The 19709-nt window shown below is 41.8% G+C and overlaps 1 protein-coding gene across 5 annotated transcripts in view; it reads right to left on the bottom strand.

Annotated features, from left to right (window-relative positions):
- The window catches only part of fam184ab (family with sequence similarity 184 member Ab), a 173715-nt gene that overhangs the window by 12397 nt on the left and 141609 nt on the right, over window positions 1–19709 (bottom strand). For all 5 annotated transcript variants that reach the window (XM_070543886.1, XM_015947564.3, XM_015947562.3 and 2 more), the window contains 4 exons: window positions 17916–18128; window positions 10681–10834; window positions 8084–8211; window positions 2967–3151 (listed from right to left, as the gene is read on the bottom strand). In XM_070543886.1, coding sequence (XP_070399987.1) covers window positions 2967–3151; window positions 8084–8211; window positions 10681–10834; window positions 17916–18128 — 680 coding nt within the window. The remainder of the gene's footprint in view (window positions 1–2966; window positions 3152–8083; window positions 8212–10680; window positions 10835–17915; window positions 18129–19709) is intronic.

Raw genomic sequence — 19709 nt, forward strand, 5'->3', positions numbered from 1 at the left:
CCGCTGCACACAGAACAGCTAACTGTGTCAAACACATTTATAATAAAAAAGCTGGCGAAAGGAGCCCAAACCGAACTGGAGCTGGTTGCGATCGATCAGGTTTTCAGGAGAAAATATCCAAACGCTTCGGTTAGTAAAGAGTTAGATGTGTGTGAGGTTACAGGGCGCTACCATCTGTTAATCATTACATCATCGACCACTGCTCAGTCTCAGAATGCCTGAAAATAAGAAAATCTCCATTTCAACAACCCAGAAATCAAAAAGTTCTGAAGGATTAATTCCCAAAATGCACCTGAAGAAGAGAGGATTCAAGCCTACCTTTAAAAAAAGGTCATTAATTAGATTTAAATACAAAAACATTGTTTGTGCGGTTATTAAACCCATTAAAGCTGATCTGACAAAGATGACAGCCGGACGCATCAAATTCAGTTGATGGTTTAAAATGACAGCTGGAAAGCAGAGACGTCTTAAATGCTTCATCTCCTCTGCTTCCCGTCTCCTCTCCATGATTCCTCGTGGGAGGAGAGCAGGCGGAGGAAAGAACTAAAGGACAAGTTGGTTTGTTAGAGCAGCAGAACAGAACATGAGACTATGACAACTGAATTTGAGATAAAATATCAGAAAATTTGCCAAATGTGCTGAAAATAAAATACACACAAAAAAAACTTAGTTTAAAAGTATTTTCGTAAACGACTCAACTTTATAAAAATAACCCCTAATGTCTAAAAAAAAGTCTAAAAAAACAAAAACTTGAGATAAGAAAAAATAACTTTAGCAAATATTGGATGATATTTGTATGGAGAGCCAAAAAGGCCATTTAAACCAAAAGCATGTTTTGGTACCAGGCTGTAAACATGTTTATTTCTGCTGTGAAATTGGTCATTTTAACATGGGAGTCAATGAGGATTTGCTTGCTTCTGACACCAGCCCCCAGCGGATGAGGGTACTGCAATTTTTGGTACTTCCGGGTTGGCCTCAATTTTAGAGCCACATTGCGGGGGCTTGGTACATCTCTAAGTTTATACAGTCGATATCTGAAAATGCCTAAACAAATTAAAGCATTACGGCCACCTGGGACAACAGAAATCTAAAAGGCCACACTAAAATAAAAAGGAGCTCCCAGTGTGACTTCACTTAGACCCCTGCTTTTATGCTGCACCCATAGGTGCTGCCACTCAGTGTGACGACAGCATGCACACATCTAGGCCAATCGAGAGGTAGAGGGATGTACGCAGAGCCTTCTCAACCGGCCAACCCGCTGTTCGTACTGGAACAGCAGCGTCTGTTTGCCTGAAGGACGGGTGCTCCATTTCTCCTGATGTCAGGAGCTGCAGCAGACAGATTCTGGATCACAAACTCATACATTTGTTTTATCTGTTCGGTTTCAAAAATCCAGCACCGACACGGTTAGAACACCTCTATAAAGTGAGCCGCCAGACCAGAGCAATCGATGTCATCAGCCTTGGCCCCGCCCTCCAACGCTGATGAAAGATGAATGATGAATTCAGCACCGCAAAATAATTTATATATTTTAAAAAATTACTTGAAATATATATTTATGCATTTATTTTAGATTCTAGTATCAGAAACATTTTGTGTGACAAACACGCAAAAGAATAAGAAATCAGGAAGGGGGCAAATAGTTTTTCACACCGCTGTATTTAACACCAACATCTCAACTCCAGTTCCAAATAAAAACATATTTGGTTTTAATCTCTAAATGGCCGCTGTTTCCCTCGAAGTCTCAATCAGGACCTGCAGACTCGGCGCCTCTCTCCCAGGAGAAGCAGAACATAATTGAGTGCTTCACGCAGGAAATGTGAGTGAGATTTAAAATCCCAGGGACTGTTGCTCAGGATAAATCCAAAAACACAACCGCATGAAAACAAACAGTAAGTGTAATTAGGAAGGAAGTAAACAGCAGCAATGCACGCAGTAAATTAACAGATGTTCAAATGAAGGTTTCTGCCGGAGACGGGAACAGAGGAGGATGATAGAGAAACGGGAGAAAGAAAACGGCTGATGAAAGCGAGGAGGGGGGGAGGATAATGGAGGAGAAATGTGGATTTGTGTCTGCCTCTCACTCCGACTAGGCCAACTCTCCCCGAGGGGCGAACATCTTATCTCTCCCCATTTCCTCTTTTTTATTTATCAGTCTATTTTTATCCTCCTGACCAGAATTCAGACGTGGAGTTATGTAATGGGGAGAAAGAGGGTGAGCGTTCATGAGGGCGAGTTAATTAATAGTAGAAAACAAAACCTCCAAACACATAAAACACAGAGCTGGTTCTTCTGACCACATCATTATACATTAGATCTTCATCTGACCCCAAATCACATGATCTTCATCATCAGACTTCTAGTGTCATCTTTCTTTCATCGGAGTTTAATTTCAGCGGGACTGGAGCACAGTGGGATTACAGGAGCTATCGTCACCCAAAAATAATCAGAGAAGGTAAATTTAGCCCCGTGTGTCAGGTCCACGTCAGGGATAGCCCAGAAATACGGAGATTATTTCCCTCCAACTCAAAACTCATCGTAGTCATCAGGTGTTGAACTAATTAAGGGAACGAGGAGTTAATTACAGAAAGCTCTGAGACGCCGATGGCTGTGGGAAAGGTTAGCAGTTTTCTTGTTTTGGCTAATCTCTGATTACCCCAGAGGAAAACAAATAAAACACTTTCTGTTTGTGTCATTTTCACAAATATGATGATGAAAAAACCTAGAGCTGCAAACACAAAGACAATATTTGTGGTGCTCTCGACACATCAATGTTTTCATCTCATTTGTGACCCAAAAACCATCTTGATGCGTTTTTTTTATACAGAAAGATCGCTTTAAGTAGCTATTTTTGACATCTGATCATGATGAACCTTTCTAAATATGACACAAGACTAGATGTATTCTAGAAAAACAGTCACTCGTGTAGCTTTTATCAGTTTGTGTGACGACATTTAGGGACTGACCGGATCTGCTGATTAGCTTCGCTGCGGATCTTGAGGACCTCTTTGCCCTTCAGCTCCAGCTCCTTCGTCAGGGTGCTGATGTTCTCGTTGAGCGTGTGGATCTGGTGGTCCACCTGGGCGATGTGGTTTTTCCTCCTGGAAACCTCCTCCTGCAGCTCGGAGATCCGGCTGAGTAACTCACGCTCCTGTGCGGGAAAACACGTTTTTATGATTAATATTATATTTTAATCCAAGATTCAAATCGGAAAAGGGTAGAATGCCCTTTCCAGGTCAGGGACGAGGTTCTGCCCCAAGTGAAGGAGTTTAAGTATCTTAGGGTCTTGTTCATGAGTGAGGGAAAGATGGAGCACGAGATCGATGGGTGTATTGGTGCTGCATCTGCAGTGATGCGGGCGTTGTACCGGTCTGTAGCGGTGGAGAGCTGAGCCGGAAGGCGATCTACGTTCCTACTCTCACCTTTGGTCACGAGCTTTGGGTAGTGACCGAAAGAACGAGATCACAGATACAAGCGGCCGGGTTTTCTCCACAGGGTGGTCTGGGCTCTCCCTTAGAGATAGGGTGAGAAGCTCAATCATCCGGGTGGGGCTCAGAGTAGATCCGCTGCTCCTCCACATAGAGAGGAGCCAGTTGAGGTGGCTCGGGCATCTGGTCAGGATGCCTCCCGAATGCCTACATGGCGAGGTTTGCTGGGCACAACCAACTGGGAGGAGATCTAAAGAAAGACTCAGGACACGCTGGAGGAACTATGTCTCTCAGCTAGCCAGGGAACACCTTGGGATTCCCCTGGAGGAGCTGGCCCAAGTGGCCGTGGAGAGTGAAGTCTGGATCTCCCTGCTTAGGCTGTTGCCCCCGCTCCCCGACTGCGGGTAAGTGGAAGAGAATGGATGAATGTATTTTTTAAATTAAGGGACTTCCCACTGCAAAGTGTGTTGTTGTTTCCATGATGAGTGCTGTTAGACTGTCACATCAACAAAACAAGCTGGTTAGCAGGCTTTCATTTAATATTTTTACCTCTGATAGACAGCTGGCCCACCACAGTGAGATAAATTATCTTTGTAGTTGTTGGTAAATGTAGCAGATTGGGGCAGGTGCATCACCAATACTATGTGTGCTTGAACTAGCCATTAGCTTACCAGTCTGGCTGGATGACAACTCTGTACAGGAAGTTATCCACAAGGAGTAATTTGTAATTTTTACATAGTGGCAGTTAAAAAAACAGGAAAACTACGTTCAAACACATCTACCAAAAAGATAATTTTTACAGAGACACAAAGTCAGGTGTAGAAAACGCGTGACTGACTTTAGCTCTGGGTAACACGCCCCGGCGGCGAGTTTCTCATGTCGATTCAGCCATCGAGTGTCTCTGAATCAGCTGGTAAGTGACTCAACTAATTAATTTGATATTTCATTTAACAGGATTCGATCCGTCAGTCTGTAGATGAAACGCAACAGACCTCAGAACCGCTAAATGACTCCATGTTAAACATGCCCAACCATTCAAATGACTCACAACCCCTTGCTGAGCGGCTCCTTTTCTTCTCAGCTCCTCAGAGACAACAAACGTTTGTGTCGTGGTGTGAAAGGATGAAAGAAAATGAGCAGTAGTGTTCCTCCACCGGAATGTGTGTGTGTGTGTGTGTTCTGCGTAGGTTTAATGAAGCACCCACGTGAAGACCGCACACAGCCTGTCGCCTCCACAATGAGTCCATTATTGGAACGCCACTTAAAACAAGTGACTCTCGGCCTCAGAGACTTTTAGAAGTTTTACACTTCGAGTCGTTTTCTAAAAAGGAACATTTCAGACGTGACTTTATTAGCTTTATATGATAAAAACAATCCTCTGACATTAGTTTGTACATTGAGTAATCTTCATTTTAGAAGATTTGATGATGCAACACTCTACAGCGGCAGAAAAAAGTCAACTTACATGACGATTTAGTGTTCTTTTTCTTGTGGTTTACATTTTAAAACATTACATAATTTAAATAAATTGAGCAGCAGACCTGCAAATCGATGACGTTCACGTTACTGGAGACAAACCAGGCCTTTTGTGCCAAACCGATGGTTGTAATTCGAGACTTGAATGAAGAGCAAACATCCAATCTGATGACTTCCATTCAAGTGCCAATTCACTCCATTAGAATTAGATTCAACATTGTTATCGTCTGCTAATGATTCCTCTGGCTGCAAAAACCTTGTTTTACTTTGCATCTATCGGACAGCTTGTGCCAAGAGTTGAGCTCAGCATCTAAAAGTCTCAATAATCGTATATAATTGACTCATGCTCCCAAACCGTCTCTGTCCGACCCTCCATTAGCATCTTAAAGTCCATCTGATGCCTATGAGCCTGGCAGATCTATTAGAAACAACAGGAGAAAAGGGGGACATTTAATGACTAAATGTTTATGTTTATGTTTATGTATTTAGCAGAAGCTTTTGTCCAAAGCAACTTACAAGTGATAATCGGCATTTTGCCCTTGAGGCTAACAACAATAGTAACAACAACAAATTGACATCAGTCATGGAGAGGAGCGAACAAGGAGTGGACAGTAGAGAGGGGGGACAGGTGCAGACAAGGTGCTAGTTAAGAAGATGCTCTCTGAAGAGCAGGGTCTTCAGGAGTTTCTTGAAAATAGAAAAGGAAGCCGCAGTTCTGGTAGTGTTAGGAAGGTCATTCCACATTTGTGGAACGATGCATGAGAAAAGTCTGGATTGTCCTGAGCGTGGTGTAGGCACTGGTAGCCGACAATCCTGTGATGACCGGAGTGGCCGGGCCGAGACGTAAGCCTTTGCAAGAGGATTCAGGTAGATGGGAGCCGTACCGTCTCGGACTTTGTATGCTAGTGCTAGCAATTTGAATTTGATGCGTGCTGCTAGTGGTAGCCAGTGGAGCCCAATGAACAGAGGGGTGACGTGTGCTCTTTTTAAATCAGTTAGTTGACTCTTTACCTACAGCCAGTTGAAGAGTTAGTGAATGCCTTGTGAGTCGATAACTGCGGGAAAAAAGATCTGGCACTCCTGTTTCGGGGGTAGATTATTGTTGGAGTGTAGAAAACGACAGTATAAAAATTTATGTTGAGTAAATTTAGTTAAAACGCCAGTGATGTTTGGTTACATTAAGCATTTCTTCCTGGTAACAAAATCAAGTGAATGAAACTGAGAGAATAAGAAGGAAAAAAAAGGCAGACAAACTTTTATTTGTCTAACCATTTGTCTTTAATATACCACTCCCTAAAAGGATCGATGAAACCCGTCCACCGGAGAGTTTGGCTCAGGAAAAGGAAATATTTAGCAGCTAACGGCATCTTTGTGCGAGCAGAAAACCCTCCTTTCTACACGAGGAGCGTTTAACCGAAGCGTCTTCTGAGAATACGGATGTGTGCTGCAGAGCAGTAATAAACCACCCTTCGGTTTTCCTTCACAGAGCTTTGATTTTGTTGTCAGGTGACTGCTGTGGAGGAGGTGCTGCTTCATGGAGTCCCTGAGATTTAATAAACCAGAGTTCAGGAAAACTGACATCCACACAGGAAGAATAATAAGTGAAAGTGATCATTTCTACCAGTTAATGTCAATTTTTGAACTCTTTGTTCATGAAGAAGGCCATTTGTTGTTGCTGAGGTAAAACCACCGACTCACTTGTCTCACATTTGTGAGACGTCTCCAAAACGTCTCGATAGGTTTGCGTTTTTGTGTTATTTTCTCACACGAATTGTGGAGCATTGCTCTCAGGTTGCTGGAAAATTTAACATAATTCCTAAAATATCCTGGGAAATTAGTCATAGATGTCTGGAACATTCTCAAATCAGCCTCTGAGAGTAAAGCCAGTATCTTACTAGGCTGCAACTAATGGAGACTAGTTGGAGACAAAAGGCTAACAAAACATGCAAATTTGGAATATTTGTGCACGACACTTTCAAGAGACAATTTATTCTGTTCAGCTGAGTTATGATGAGAATAATCAAAGTTTTCTTGTTGTAATTTAGCCCAAAAAATTGACTCAGCTGTTTCTCTATTTGCAACAACTTACACTCAATTTGTCTTTCTACATTTTTCTGTTTAAGTTTAAAATGTTTGTCAATTTTTTCTTTAGGAAATTTGTCAACATTTTAAAATGATTTATTTTATATAAGTAACATGTTCACATTGATGAGAGTTAATCTGTAATAGTTAAAATAGTTTTTTTCATTTAAATCACACCAAATACACATTTGGGTCTCTGAAGGTTAAGATAAGACTTTCTGATTATTTTGAAAGATTTTTCCCGCAAATTGAACAGGTTCAAAAGTTCAAGGCTCTGAGATTTGCATGATTAAACAAAACGCCCTCGAGAACATTTTGAGAACTCAGTGATATGGCAACAACAATGGCATCCCAGTGACGCTGTGGCTTCAGAAAGTGTCCAAAATGTATGATGAACCATAAAAAGGGTTGGCAACCGACAAAACAAAGTGTGACTGACTGGAGACACAATTGCAAATAAAATGAGGACCAATTCAGAACAAACAGACACTTTCAGACAGAAATCTAAAGCTATACCAATTCAGTGTCACTCCAAGATCTGGTAAAATTTTGTAAAGAAAATCGGTCTGCAGCTTTTTTCCAACCACACTGGGCCTGGAAGAGTTAACCTTGTGTGTATAAACCTCACAAATACACAAACCATTCAATACTTCAGGATAAAAGCATTTGTGATGGAGAATATTTCTCTTTTATCTGTGGCTGAATGTGTGTAACAGTGTGAAACAGGTCTTCAGAAAGCCCATTCAGAGGCGTCAGCAGCGTGTCGATTCGCTTTAATCAACAATCTTTTCGATGCAACCATCAGGAAGAGAGACGACGCCGGAGCGGTTGGGAGGATCGGTACGTGACCGGAAAGTCATTCATCATGTGGCTTTGTCACCAGCGACGGAACGACGGCATCGCTGACAAAACGCCAGATACGATTATTACAGATGAACGCTAAACCGCTGCTGTGTTCGTAGCTGTCTAAGTGTGAGTCATGATTATAAATAAAATCATGGCACAAAACACACAGATGCTGGTGAGAGTAAGTGAAAATAATGGTGGACATAAATGCTGAGATGGGTCATAAATTAGGCCCGGTGAGATGATCCTACCTGGGTCCGGTTGTTCTCCAGGGTTTTCTCCAGCTCAGATTTGGCAGCAGCCGACTCCTGGTGGTGTGTTTGTCGCAGGTGTTCGATGGCTGACGCATGGATGTGGTTCAGCTCTGATCGCAGAGAGGCTAAAGGAGGAATAAAGATGTGTTACTTGTACAGAACGTTAGATGTTGAGGCTTTTATTTTTTACATCAAAAAGCTTTAAAGTGACCTTAAATTAACCGTCTTTACTCATTACTTCAAACATATGTTATTATTAATAATCTAACAGTCTAGAAAAGTTTATAACATTTTACTTGAATGATAAAATTATAAAGTCATTTTCAAATGAGCTGACAAATGAACACAGGAGAGGAGAGTATGAAGGGAGGAGTTGATTAAAAAAAAGCTAATAAAGGGAAGTGAAGATGTGGGAGGTGAGAGACAGATGGAAGCAGCTCTCCAGAGTCAGGACCATGACAAGAAGGTTAATGGAGGAGCATTTATCACAGTCCAGCTCAGGGGTGTAGGCACTAAAATCCTCATCAGAACTGTGCAAACAAATCTCTGCTAAAAACATCCCATTAGTGCACAGTAATACGTCTAATGTCTACAATAAACTCATTCATAAACGTTAGACGTTCCTGCTCGTGTGAATCCGTTTTAGTAAATTCCACGTATTTTGTGGACCAGATTGATTTTCATGTTTCATCAGTTAGGCAGGAAAAAAGTTTGGTGACGATTCTCAATAAGAAATTTGACACAACATCCAGCCCAAGCTTCTAGGTTGCCGGGGAAACCAGGATAGCTCGGATCAGCAGGGACTTCTACATAAAAGGTAAAGAAATCAGAGGTGAGTCAGGACGTCCAGCCAGTTAAAGAAGAAGTCATCTCATTATCCAAGTCTGCTCCGAACGGAGGAGTTCATAAGAGCAATTATAAAGAGATCACAGCAAGGTGAAAACCAACACTTAAAATCTGCCATTATTGGACTAAAACCATACCAGTATGGGGTTGGGATTACAATAGCCTAGGAGGGTAAAATTCTGAGACAATATAAGGATTAATATCAGACTTTTAATTTAAAATATTTACTCAGATTATTAAATCTGAATGTAGCAGTTCTGGAAGACTACATTTGGGTTTGACACAATCTCCATGAACAAAATTAAAATGCAAACAATTGCGTGGAATGATTTTTATGAAATGTTGGTGAATGTATATGTTTGAAATAAAGTGAACTGAACTGAACATTTTAATTTCTAATAAAATACTTTTGAACATAATTGGTGTCAAAGTTAACAAAATAAAATGTATTTTTTTTTTTGGTTCAACAAGCAACATTTGAGGCTGACTTTCTTGCAAATTTCGTTTTGTGAGTGAGAAGCTAAAAAGAAAACAAACCTTTGCTTTTCTTTCATGTAAATTAGAAAAAATATATATGAAAATATTTATTATACAGCGCATGTTTCTCACCGACCTTTACCCCTACTCTGTTCATTTCTAATCTACAAAGGCCTTAATATGCTGTTGAAGATAATCTGGGGTCAGATTATTGAGGAGGAACTGATGGTGGCAGACAGAACGACAACAGACTGATGAATTATAATTATAAAAATACTTTGGTTTGCTAAAAAGGTTTAGCATTAGCATATTTTAGATGGTACTAATGAAATTCAATGGGCCGTGCTCTGGCCTATGAGAACCTTTCTCTGATTTTCTGTGTTTGCATAAGTTTCTATTTTTAAGGTTAACAAAAATAAGAAAAATATTCTGGTAAACAGCTAAAAATAAATGAAAATGTCTGTATCTAAACTTAGTTCTATTTAATTATAGGTTTATGTAATAAGAGGTTTAATGAACATAATGCCCCCTATGAGAATTTAGACCTCACCCAGCAGTATTTAGGCTTCTGTCACTTTTTAATATTTAGGTCTCACCCACCAGTTTCTAGACCTCACCCAGTTGTATTAGCACCTCACCTTTTAGTATTCAGACCTCACCATCAGTATTCATACCTCACCCAGCAGTATTTAGACCTCACCCAGAAATTAGACCTCACCCAGCTGTATTTAGACCTCACCCAGAAATATTTAGACCTCACCCAGCCGCTTTTAGACACCCAGCCATTTTTAAACCTCATCCAGCTGTTTTTAAAGCTGCTTTTAGACCTCATCCAGCAGTATTTAGACCTCACCCAGCTGTTTTAGACCTAACCCAGCTGCTTTTAGACCTAACCCACCCGTTTTTAGAGCTGCTTTTAGACCTCATCCAGCTGTTTTTAGACCTCATCCAGCAGTATTTAGACCTCACCAGCTGTTTTTAGAGCTGCTTTTAGACATCATCCAGCTGTTTTTAGACCTCATCCAGCTGTTTTTAGACCTCATCCAGCCGTTTTTAGACCTCATCCAGCAGTATTTAGACCTCACCAGCTGTTTTTAGACCTCCCCAGCTGTTTTTAGACCTCACCCAGCTGTTTTTAGACCTCACTCAGCTGTTTTTAGACCTCACCCAGCTGTTTTTAGACCTCACTCAGCTGTTTTTGACCTCACCCAGCTGCTTTTAGACCTAATCCAGCAGCTTTTAGACCTCATCCCCCTGTTTTCAGAACTCACCTAGCATGGCTTTGCCTTCATCTTCCAGCTCAAAGCGAAGCGTCTGCAGCTCTTGTTCCGACTGCTGTTTGAGGGTCTCGATGCTCTGCCGGTGGGCTTCTCTGAGCGACTGCAGCTCTGCGTGGTGATGATGGCGGAGATGCTCCTCCAGCTCCTGATAAACAGGAAAAAGAAAAACAGATGATTAAAGAAACAGAGCAGGAAAATGTGGGGAAGGACATCAACAGTGGAAGACCAAAGACAGAAAATGTACTGTAGTGTATAAGTCAAAGTAAATAAGAAATATATAATGGAAAATGATCAGCGAGTAATTTATATTATTAATATTTCAGACAGATTTTTTGAACAGTTTAATTTTAGCTACTACATCCATCAGTTCATAATTTCCTTTTTTTGTTCGATGAGGAAATTAAATTGCCATCCAAAAAGCTGATTTTAGTTACTGAAATATACATTTATTCCACCTCTCCCTGGGCTGCCACCTTACCGTGGTGGAGGGGTTTGTGTCTCAATGATCCTAGGAGCTAAGTTGTCTGAGGCTTTCTGCCTCTGGTGGGGTCACTCATGCATGGCAAACAGGTCCTAGGTGAGGGATCAGACAAAGAGCAGCCCGAAGACCTCTTATGATGAATTATATAAATGGAAACCGTGTTCCCTCGTCCAGACGTGCGTCATCGGGCCCCCCCTCTGGAGCCAGAGGGGGGGCCCGTTGGCGAGCGCCTGGTGGCTGGGCATTCACCCATGGAGCCCGGCCGGGCACAGCCCGAAGAGGAAACGTGGGTCCCCCTTCCCATGGGCTCACCATTCGTGGGAGGGGCCAAAGGGGTCGGGTGCAGTGTTTGACGGGTGGTAGTCGAGGGCGGGGACCTTGGCGGTCTGATCCTTGGCTACAGAAGCCGGCTCTTGGCACATGGAATGTCACCTCTCTGGTGGGGATGGAGCCTGAGTTGGTGTGTGAGGTTGGGAGGTTCCGACTAGATATAGTCGAGATCGCGGATACAAGCGGCCAAAATGAGTTTTCTCCGCAGAGTGGCTGGGTTTTCCCTTAGAGATAGTGTGAGAAGCTCGGTCATTCGGGAGGGGCTCGGAGTAGACTCGCTGCTCCTCCACATCGAGAGGAACCAGTTGAGGTGGCTCGGGCATCTGGTCAGGATGCCTCCTGGTGAGGTTTTCTGGGCTTGTCCAAGCGGGAGGAGACCTAAAGGTAGACCTAGGACACGGTGGAGGGACAATGTCTCTCACCTGGCCAGGGGATGCCTTGGGATTCCCCCTGCAGGAGCTGGCCCAAGTGGCTGGGGAGAGGGAAATCTGGGTCTCTCGCCTTAGGCTACTGTCCCTGCGACCCGACTCCGGATAAGCGGATGAAAATGGATGGATGGATGGACATTTATTCCAACAAAGAGCATTAAGTTACTATAGGTTAAAGGGTTGGTACATTTCTGTCATCTGAACAATTTAGAGAAATGATTCATGGAACAATCAGAAACAGCAAGATTTGAGAAAAATATCTCGTCATGTGAGTTTCATTGAACACGCTGGTTTTCAACAAAATTCAAAACAAATAAACAACAATTAAGTTTAATACTAGAAAGTTATATTTCTTTTTAACAAATAAACATTTTTACTTTTCATGTTTCACTTATTTAAACATGAGGCATCACAACATCAAGTCTGGTAAAAATCAGTTTTAATGAGTGATTAGTGACAAATGAAGTACTTCAGCCTGTCATGGTGGAGGAGGAGCTTGAGATGAGGGGGAGGAACTCAGAGAAGGTCTGCCACTCCTCCTCACCGAAAGCAGACAGCTGAGGTGTTTCCATCTGAGTTCAGAACTCAAATGGAGGGATTATTTAATCCTGTCTGGACTGGGATTGTCTTGGGTGGAGCTGGAGAACCACTGTGCAGTGGAATGACTGAGTTTCCCTCCTGGACCTGTGACCTCTGTGACCCAAACTAACCATGGCTAAAAGCCAGATAATAGAGGGATGATAACTTTAAGACTCTTGTGTAATTAATTCAGTTCAGTTCTTTTTTATTCAAACATAAACATAATTAATACTTTCTGATAAAGTACTTTACCATGTGGTGTACTATGACCTGGGGTTGACTCTAAAGTAGCACCGTGACATATTTCAGGCCTGAGAAGACTTTTCATTTTCCCAGATAATCCTCATTGTTCTTAACTACCCGACCACAGCAGGTGTGTCCAAGCTCCAGAGGGAGCCTGTGTTGCAGTATGAGGATGTGAGTTTTAAAAGCCAATAATCTTTTATTCTTTGTTATAGATCATTGATGCTTTTGTAGTGTGAGTGGCTGAAAAGCATAGCTTTATTCCTTTAATTAAAGGGAACACATTAATCACTCCTAATCACAGGGAATCCTGTAATTACAAATGAACTATAATGTTACATTCACCTCCTCCTCCTCTGTGTGCAGCTTGATCTTTCTGCTAGAGGACTACCAGTACTTTTAGTTTAGAGCTAGGTGAGTGTAACTGACTTAGGAAAGGGAGAAAAACGAATCCAGATTTTCTGGTTCAGCTGCTTAAGGAGGAAGCTGAAGGAACCAAAGTATCCGATCACAATGGCTTGAAGTGCTTTCTGACTGTCTAGAAACCTAAAACCTAAAGGCAGAATTAAAATTACCGAACAAACCTGAAGGCAACATGAGTACTTTAAAACAGGAGCTCTGTTCTTTGGTCTCAGTCAGCCCTCAGGCTGCTGCAGGATGATAATATTCAGCTTATTCAAAGTGTTTCTGGAACAAAGATGAACAGGGAGCATCAGATGGGCAGAGCTGGATAAAGATGAAGGCAGGTGTAATCTCCTCAGTATCTGACCTTGAGACATTATACCTCCCTGATGAGATACCAGAAGGATAGAGATCATTTTTTAAAAGATCACTTCAAAACTACAGTTGTGGTCAGAAGTTTACATACACTTGTAAAAAATATAATATAATGGCTCTACTGAGTGCCCCGTTATTTCTAAAACTCTGATTTTTCTCTGCTAGAGTGATTGGAACAGATACTTCTTTGTCACAAAAAACATTCATGAAGTTTGGTTCTTTAATGTCTTTATTATGGGTTAACAGAGAAAAGTGATCACATTTGCTGGGTCACAAATATACATACAGCAACATGATCTAGCAATTTAGGTGACTTAGAAACGTGTCAGTGAACTGAGCTTCATAGCATGGCCTCTTAACTTCTTGTGAGTGATTATGAGTGACTACAGCTGGTGACTTCTCTTAGGCCAGGTAAATAGGGCTCATTGGATACAAACGCCCACAAACGCTACAATGGGAAAGTCAAAGGAGCTCAGCATGGATCTGAAAAAGCGAATTATTGACTTGAACAAGTCAGGAAAGTCACTTGGGGCCATTTCAAAGCAGCTGCAGGTCCCAAGAGCAACAGTGCAAACAATTGTTTGTAAGTATAAGGTGCATGGCACTGTTTCATCACTGCCAAGATCAGGAAGAAAACGCAAGCTATCACCTGCTGCTGAGAGAAAATTGGTCAGGAGGGTAAAGAGTGAACCAAGAATCACCAAAAAGCAGATCTGCCAAGAATTAGAAGCTGCTGGAACACAGGTGTCATTGTCCACAGTCAAACGTGTTTTGCATCTCCATGGACTGAGAGGCTGCCGTGCAAGAAGGAAGCCCTTGCTCCAAAAGCGGCACCTTAAGGCTCGACTGAAGTTTGCTGCTGATCACATGGACAAAGAGAAGACCTTCTGGAGGAAAGTTCTGTGGTCAGACGAAACAAAAATCGAGCTTTTTGGCCACAATGCCCAGCAGTATGTTTGGAGGAGAAAAGGTGAGGCCTTTAACCCCAAGAACACCATGCCTACAGTCAAGCATGGTGGTGGGAATATTATGCTGTGGGGCTGTTTTGCTGCCAATGGAACTGGTGCTTTACAGAGAGTAAATGGGATAATGAAGAAGGAGGATTACCTTCACATTCTTCAACATAACCTAAAATCATCAGCACGAAGGTTGGGTCTTGGGCGCAGTTGGGTGTTCCAACAGGACAATGACCCCAAACACACATCAAAAGTGGTAAAGGAATGGCTAAATCAGGCTAGAATAAAGGTTTTAGAATGGACTTCCCAAAGTCCTGACTTAAACCCCATTGAAAACATGTGGACAGTGCTGAAGAAACAAGTCCATGTCAGAAAGCCATCAAATTTAACTGAACTTCACCAATTCTGTCAAGAGGAGTGGTCAAAGATTCAACCAGAAGCTTGTGGATGGCTACCAAAAGTGCCTAATTGAAGTGAAAATGGCTAAGGGACATGTAACCAAATATTAGCACTGCTGTATGTATATTTGTGACCCAGCAAATGTGATCACTTTTCTCTGTTAACCCATAATAAAGATATTAAAGAACCAAACTTCATGAATGTTTTTTGTGACAAAGAAGTATCTGTTCCAATCACTCAATCAGAGAAAAATCAGAGTTTTAGAAATAACGGGACACTCAGTAGAGCCATTGTATTATATTTTTACAAGTGTATGTAAACTTCTGACCACAACTGTATATATATAAAAGCTATAAGGATATCTGAATTCTCTTTATGATTTTACTATATTTAATTATTAACCCCTTAAAGTTCCTATGCCTGTTGCCAAAATACATGTTCAAATTATATCTCTAAATCTGTAAAAACTCCCTGAGGTATAACTATGTTTATATGTCTGCTAAATACAATTAGCTAAAACTGGTCGACTCCATTAGTTGATGGTGAAGTTTTAAGTAAAGGTTTGTTGAGCTGGTGTTATGAGTTGTGCATGAATCATCTACAAACACACAGAATTGGAGGTGAAAATCTGTAAAACTTATTTTGGCACTTTCTAAGCTGTAATAGCTGTGGCAGCCATCTTTAATTGAACTCATTCCAAAAGTTCAGTCGCAGTTGAAAATCTAGTGCTTATTTTCTAAAAGTTTCGTTAAAATCTATCTACTTGTTCATGCACACAAACACATCATAACCCCCCTTTGCAGCACCCTTTCAGTCATATGGAAACTGTTCTATATTAGCTTGTAATAAAATCAGCATATCCTTTGAAAACACACTTGATGCAGTTACCCCCCCCCCCCCCCATCCTTATTGCAGGCATAATAAAGTCAAACAGGAGAAGATAAACTGTCACATGCTTCCTGCACAACCGGCGTTTCTATTTGTGGCTTTTCGCATCAGCGAACTCGGGAACTAAATCTGGTTATGCGAGTGTGTGTGTGCTTGTTATGCGCAGATTTGAAGCTCCTTTATTACTCCCTGGATATGACTTCCTGTGAACTGTGACAAGATAACACCAGGCAATACCAACGAGCCTCCAACCTCTACCCAAACACATATAAAACACACACACAAATCATCCTTCAAATGGCTCCACTCAGGATAATTGAGTTCCGTCTCCCCGCGCCGCCGACAGAAACGCAAACACCCTCTCGCCATTACGGCCCTTCGTTTTAACACTCAGTTTCACTGCAAAGAAAAAGAAAAAAATACTTTGAGCAATAAAGCAAAGCTGGAGGTTTTGTTGTCGTATGGAGCAAATGTGAATCATCTGCTTATTGCTCGGAGCAGATGACGATGAAGAAGAGGAGGATGTAAGCTGTAGCGGTTTGGTGAGCAGGAGAACGCTGCGTGACTCAGACACTCATCCCTATTCAAATCTGTCATCGAGTAGCTGGCAGGAAAACATCAGGAGGACGCCGTTCTCTGACCTCCATTCTCCCCAAAGCATTAATACAATTACAGCATCACGGAGGAAAAGAGGATTTGAAACTGTGATGTATAACTGATCCAAATCGACCTTGAGTATGAAATGGAGGGATTAGCACTGGAGAACATTTTCTTGGCACGTTGAGGAGAGGGTATGTTGTTTTAGCGCATGCATATTTCCACCTTATCCAGAGGAAAGGTGGCGTTGTCACTGAGGCTACGCGAAGCTGTCTGCTGTCAGTGAGAGTGAGTAACAGCCGTGATGAGTCACCGCCCATCACCTTGACTCTGACAAGGCTCCGTTGAATTAAAATGTCAAGGATGGCTTCTCCTGGAGAGCTCCCCTAAACGGCGGAGAAAACGCCGGAAACACTTAAACTGAAGCGCTCATGTTCCCTTTAAAGAAATAAACGATTTGTGGGTAATTGATGCTTTCTGTTTGTCATTTAAACCAGAAACTGAAACGTTTTATCTGAGTGGTGTGTGTGCTGCTCGTCTGTGACTGCACCTACAGAAATACTAATTATCAGCTCCGCCTACAGCAAAGATTTTTCTTTAAATAACTGATTATTTCTCAAAGAGTTGATGGTTCAAAACCCATTTATTTACAAAGGCTAAAGAGATGTTTTTGTTCTTTTTCAAGTGTGTTTCTGCAGATAAATAATTATCTCACGTCTTGTAGCTTCCTGGTTGGCCTCTGTTCAGGGAAATGGTTCTTACAGTACAGGACTGATAAGCTAATGGCTAGTTTGAGTGCAGCCATGTATGCGGTCTTTAAACAGCTTCATGTGATATTATATAAACCTTTCCACCTCCATTACGCATTATTCACATGGAATTCTGTAGGTATTTTTAAGCAGCTAAAATCCATTTGACAATCCTGATGAATTTGGGGATCATTATCAACATAATGTCAGAGAAATAAAACTTTATGTAAAAGAAAGAAAGTGAGTCCATTTGATCGTTAATTCTACTTTTGTCTTAGGCAAAAGGCTAACTTCTACAGAAATTATTTGAGTTGGTTCTGTCCAACCAGCCACAAGTTCATAAAAACCATACTGGAAGTCCTTTTATGACTCACAGACTAAATTTGGCCTAAAAGCGAGTTTTGTAGATGTTTACATCTAGTTTTAGACAGTACAGAGTCCTATTTAAGAAGTGATGGCTGCCTTGTTCTGTCTCACAGCAAATGAATAACGATTTGAGATCACCTGAATCAAACTTTCTCCTGAAAGAGCACAGACTTTAGTTTTTAGCCTTCATCACCATTCAGACGGTGAGGACTATTGGCTCATTTAAACCGAGAACAGCTTCTGAAAGTTCTTCTGAGGAACACAAGTGGGATCTTAAGGAACACTGGAGTGAGTCTTGTCCAAGGATGGTATGAGAAATGACAATAACCTCAAGTTTCTTCGACCTCAAGGATGCACACTGTTCTCTGTCCGTGTGAAACTGGATTTAAGGTTTTTGGATTTCATATGTATGAACTAGCCTGTGAGGGCGTACCTTCAGATCTCGTTGTCTGGTGTGCTCCACGTCCTGCATGGCACAGCGGTGAGCTTCCTGCAGACGCTGCTGCCTCCTCTGATGCTCCGTCTGCAGCTCATCCAGCTGCATCCTCAGGTGTTCCCTCTCCTGGCTAAACTGGTGCTGCAGCTGCTGCAGCGACGACTGGGACTGGGACAGCTGCATCTCTAGACTTTGCTTCAACAGGGATATCTACACCAGGACAGACAAAACATGATAAAAATCAGACAGGACGGCTGAATAATTATTACTCAGCGAGTCTGTTGATTGCTGACTCCACATGCTTGCAAACTACCGTATTTTCCGGACTATAAGCCGCTACTTTTTTCCCACGCTTCTAACCATGCGGCTTATAATGCGGCTTTACTGAAGGTTTTCCTTCACCTGCCTCTAGGGGGCGCTTTAGCAGAAAGTGAAACAGGTGGAAGTCAAAATTGGAAATCGAAGAAAGTGCTCATTTTAATTTAGCACATGCAAGCAGCCGGCACCACAAAGAATTTTTTTTTTCAAATCCATACCCCCTCATCATGGTAACTACACGTATGAGTTCATATGTTGCCGCATTTAAGTTGAAGGCCAATGATCTGGCAGTAAAGGAGGGAAACAGTGCTGCCGCACGTAAGCTTGGCATGAATGAATCCATGGTTCAGCGCTGGAGACGGCAGCAGGAGGAACTCATTCAAGCCAGCTTCACCCGGGGATGATGACAGCAACACGGACAGCGACACCGACATCGCCACAGAAAAGGTAGGTGACGAAGCTCTTCTGAGGCTGTTCAACTCCGACACTGAAGAAGAGGACTTTAATGGCTTTAGTGCGCAAGAGGAAGATGAGAGCGAATGCCCTTTTCTGGTAGGCAGGTGTGTTTTATTTACTAACAGGCATGTTTTGTGTGCAGTTTTTATTTTCTAATCATCCAGGGCTTATTAATGCTGTGTCAGCGCTGTTCTTTTCTTCTAAACATGCAAATTACCGGTAATAACGTGTCAGTTCTGTTTTTATTTTACAACCATCCAGAAATATGAATGCTATCAGTGCTGTTTTCTTTTCTAAACTTGCAAGCACGTTCACCCGTGTTTAAAATTCGTTTTGTTGAATTAAAACAACAATGAAAAACCTCCGTGTAGCGTCTTTCTGTCTAATTATCTTACGTTACGGCCATACATGCACTGTGCGCCGGAGACCTGCATGTGGCTGCTGCGCCGCGGCTTGCATTTGAGTGCGGCGTGTGTGTGTGTGTGTGTGTGTGTAGAAAACCCTTTTGTTTTTTGTTGGTGCGCTCTATAGTCTGGAAATTACGGTAAACTGACTTTTTGGAGGTTGGCTGATTATGTGGAGCAGCATGTTTTTTAGGCTGCAAGGTAAAAGAAAAGTTAGGCTAAAACAAATATCAAAACTCTGGAGAGAAAAATATTTTTTACTTTATGCAAATAACTTGCAGTTAGTTGCAGAACAAAATTAGGTAATGCTGCAACACCACAGACGAAGCTCTCAAATCTATTATTGGGACAAAGTGGTATGACTCACTAAATGAGTCTGTCTAGACCGTTTGGATAAACGTGCTGAATAAATCTTTGCTTGAGGAAGAAAATAACACTTCAGCACTTGTTCTGTATATAAAGTCAGCTTTACTAAACAGTCACAGCTACAGGGAACCGCAGAGATGCAAATGTGTTAAAGTCTGTCAAAATTTAAGGTCAAACACTTAATAGTTTAATACTCTTCAATTCTTTCCACTTTGGTTTCTAACTAAGACTCTCATGCTGAGAAATG

The sequence above is a fragment of the Nothobranchius furzeri genome, chromosome 2, assembly GCF_043380555.1.
Source record: "Nothobranchius furzeri strain GRZ-AD chromosome 2, NfurGRZ-RIMD1, whole genome shotgun sequence".
Taxonomy (NCBI): Eukaryota; Metazoa; Chordata; class Actinopteri; order Cyprinodontiformes; family Nothobranchiidae; genus Nothobranchius; species Nothobranchius furzeri.